This window comes from Nematolebias whitei, chromosome 1, assembly GCF_014905685.2.
Source record: "Nematolebias whitei isolate Nwh7 chromosome 1, NemWhi1, whole genome shotgun sequence".
Taxonomy (NCBI): domain Eukaryota; kingdom Metazoa; phylum Chordata; class Actinopteri; order Cyprinodontiformes; family Rivulidae; genus Nematolebias; species Nematolebias whitei.
In genome coordinates, this window is record NC_056498.1 from 42,210,452 (window position 1) to 42,211,924 (window position 1,473).

At 42.8% G+C, this 1,473-nt stretch overlaps 1 protein-coding gene across 1 annotated transcript in view; it reads right to left on the reverse strand.

The window, feature by feature from the left end:
- The window catches only part of corin (corin, serine peptidase), a 20,632-nt gene continuing 19,159 nt past the window's right edge, over positions 1-1,473 (reverse strand). Inside the window, exons 23-24 of the mRNA XM_037684077.1 lie at positions 1,055-1,188; positions 1-832 (exon numbers count right to left, since the gene is read on the reverse strand). Of these exons, the coding sequence (XP_037540005.1) occupies positions 647-832; positions 1,055-1,188 (320 nt within the window). The 3' untranslated portion in view covers positions 1-646. The remainder of the gene's footprint in view (positions 833-1,054; positions 1,189-1,473) is intronic.

The window sequence follows — 1,473 nt, forward strand, 5'->3', positions numbered from 1 at the left end:
ATCCCTCAGCTCATAAATCAACTTCCTGTTAGTGTTTGTAGTTTAATCCCTCAGCTCATACATCAACTTCCTGTCAGTGTTTGTAGTTTTATCCCTCAGCTCATACATAAACTTCCTGTCAGTGTTTTGTAGTTTTATCCCTCAGCTCATACATCAACTTCCTGTCAGAGTTTGTAGTTTTATCCCTCAGCTCATACATCAACTTCCTGTCAGTGTTTTGTAGTTTTATCCCTCAGCTCATACATCAACTTCCTGTCAGAGTTTGTAGTTTTATCCCTCAGCTCATACATCAACTTCCTGTCAGTGTTTGTAGTTTTATCCCTCAGCTCATACATAAACTTCCTGTCAGAGTTTGTAGTTTTATCCCTCAGCTCATACATCAACTTCCTGTCAGTGTTTTGTAGTTTTATCCCTCAGCTCATACATCAACTTCCTGTCAGTGTTTGTAGTTTTATCCCTCAGCTCATACATCAACTTCCTGTCAGAGTTTGTAGTTTTATCCCTCAGCATAGAGCTGGAGGCTCTCAGTACAGATTTAGGCACAGGAAGAGGAGGTGAAGTGAGTTAATACTGACAGTGACATCACTTCCTCCTGGAATGACTGGGTGCTTATAGCAGGAAGTGTTCAATGTGTGAAGGGGCGGAGTCAGTCGGTCAGGTAGGTGTGCATGTAGATCTGCTGTTGGATCCAGGGGGTGAAGTGGGTCACGTTGCTGTAAACTCCGGGTCCGAGAACTTTACTGAAACAGACACTGCCCCACGACGTCAGACCGAACAGAGTCCACCGACCGCTGTCCTGCTCCTCACACACCAACGGACCGCCGCTGTCGCCCTGAACACACACACCAAGGACATAAAGAACACACACATCAGGAATATTAAAAAATAAAGTTTTTATATAATAATAAATAAAAATAAAAGTGTTATTAATAATAATAATAAAGTTTTTTTTCTTTGCAACAGGTCAAAACAACAAATAAATCGTGCAGGTCAGGACCAGCAGGAGACGCTGCAGCAGTGAGACAGGTTTACTGTCCTGAGACAGAGACAGTACCATGCAGGAGTCCACTGTTCCTGCTTCGTATCCGGCGCAAAGCATTCTGGGAGTGATGGTCTTCATGTCGAAGTAGGACTGACACTGAGACATGGAGATGATGCGGACCTCACCCTCCTGCAGCTTGAAGGGCACTGAGCACAGAGACGAAGAAGACAGAATCAATACCTGAGAACAAAGAGTTTAACTTCTGGACACCAGGAGAGACTTTCCTGTTTTATTTCTAATAAATAATGTTTTTATGGTCTTTAACTTTTAAACAAGAAACAAAAACCTCTGGGTGGGTTTCTGTAAGAATTTACTAATTCAGTTTCTTTGAGACCAAACTGTCCTTCTGTCCTTAGTGGTGGTGCGTTCATGGACTCTTGTCAGTAACAGATAGTGGTGGTGCGTTCACTGACTCTGGTCAATAACAGATA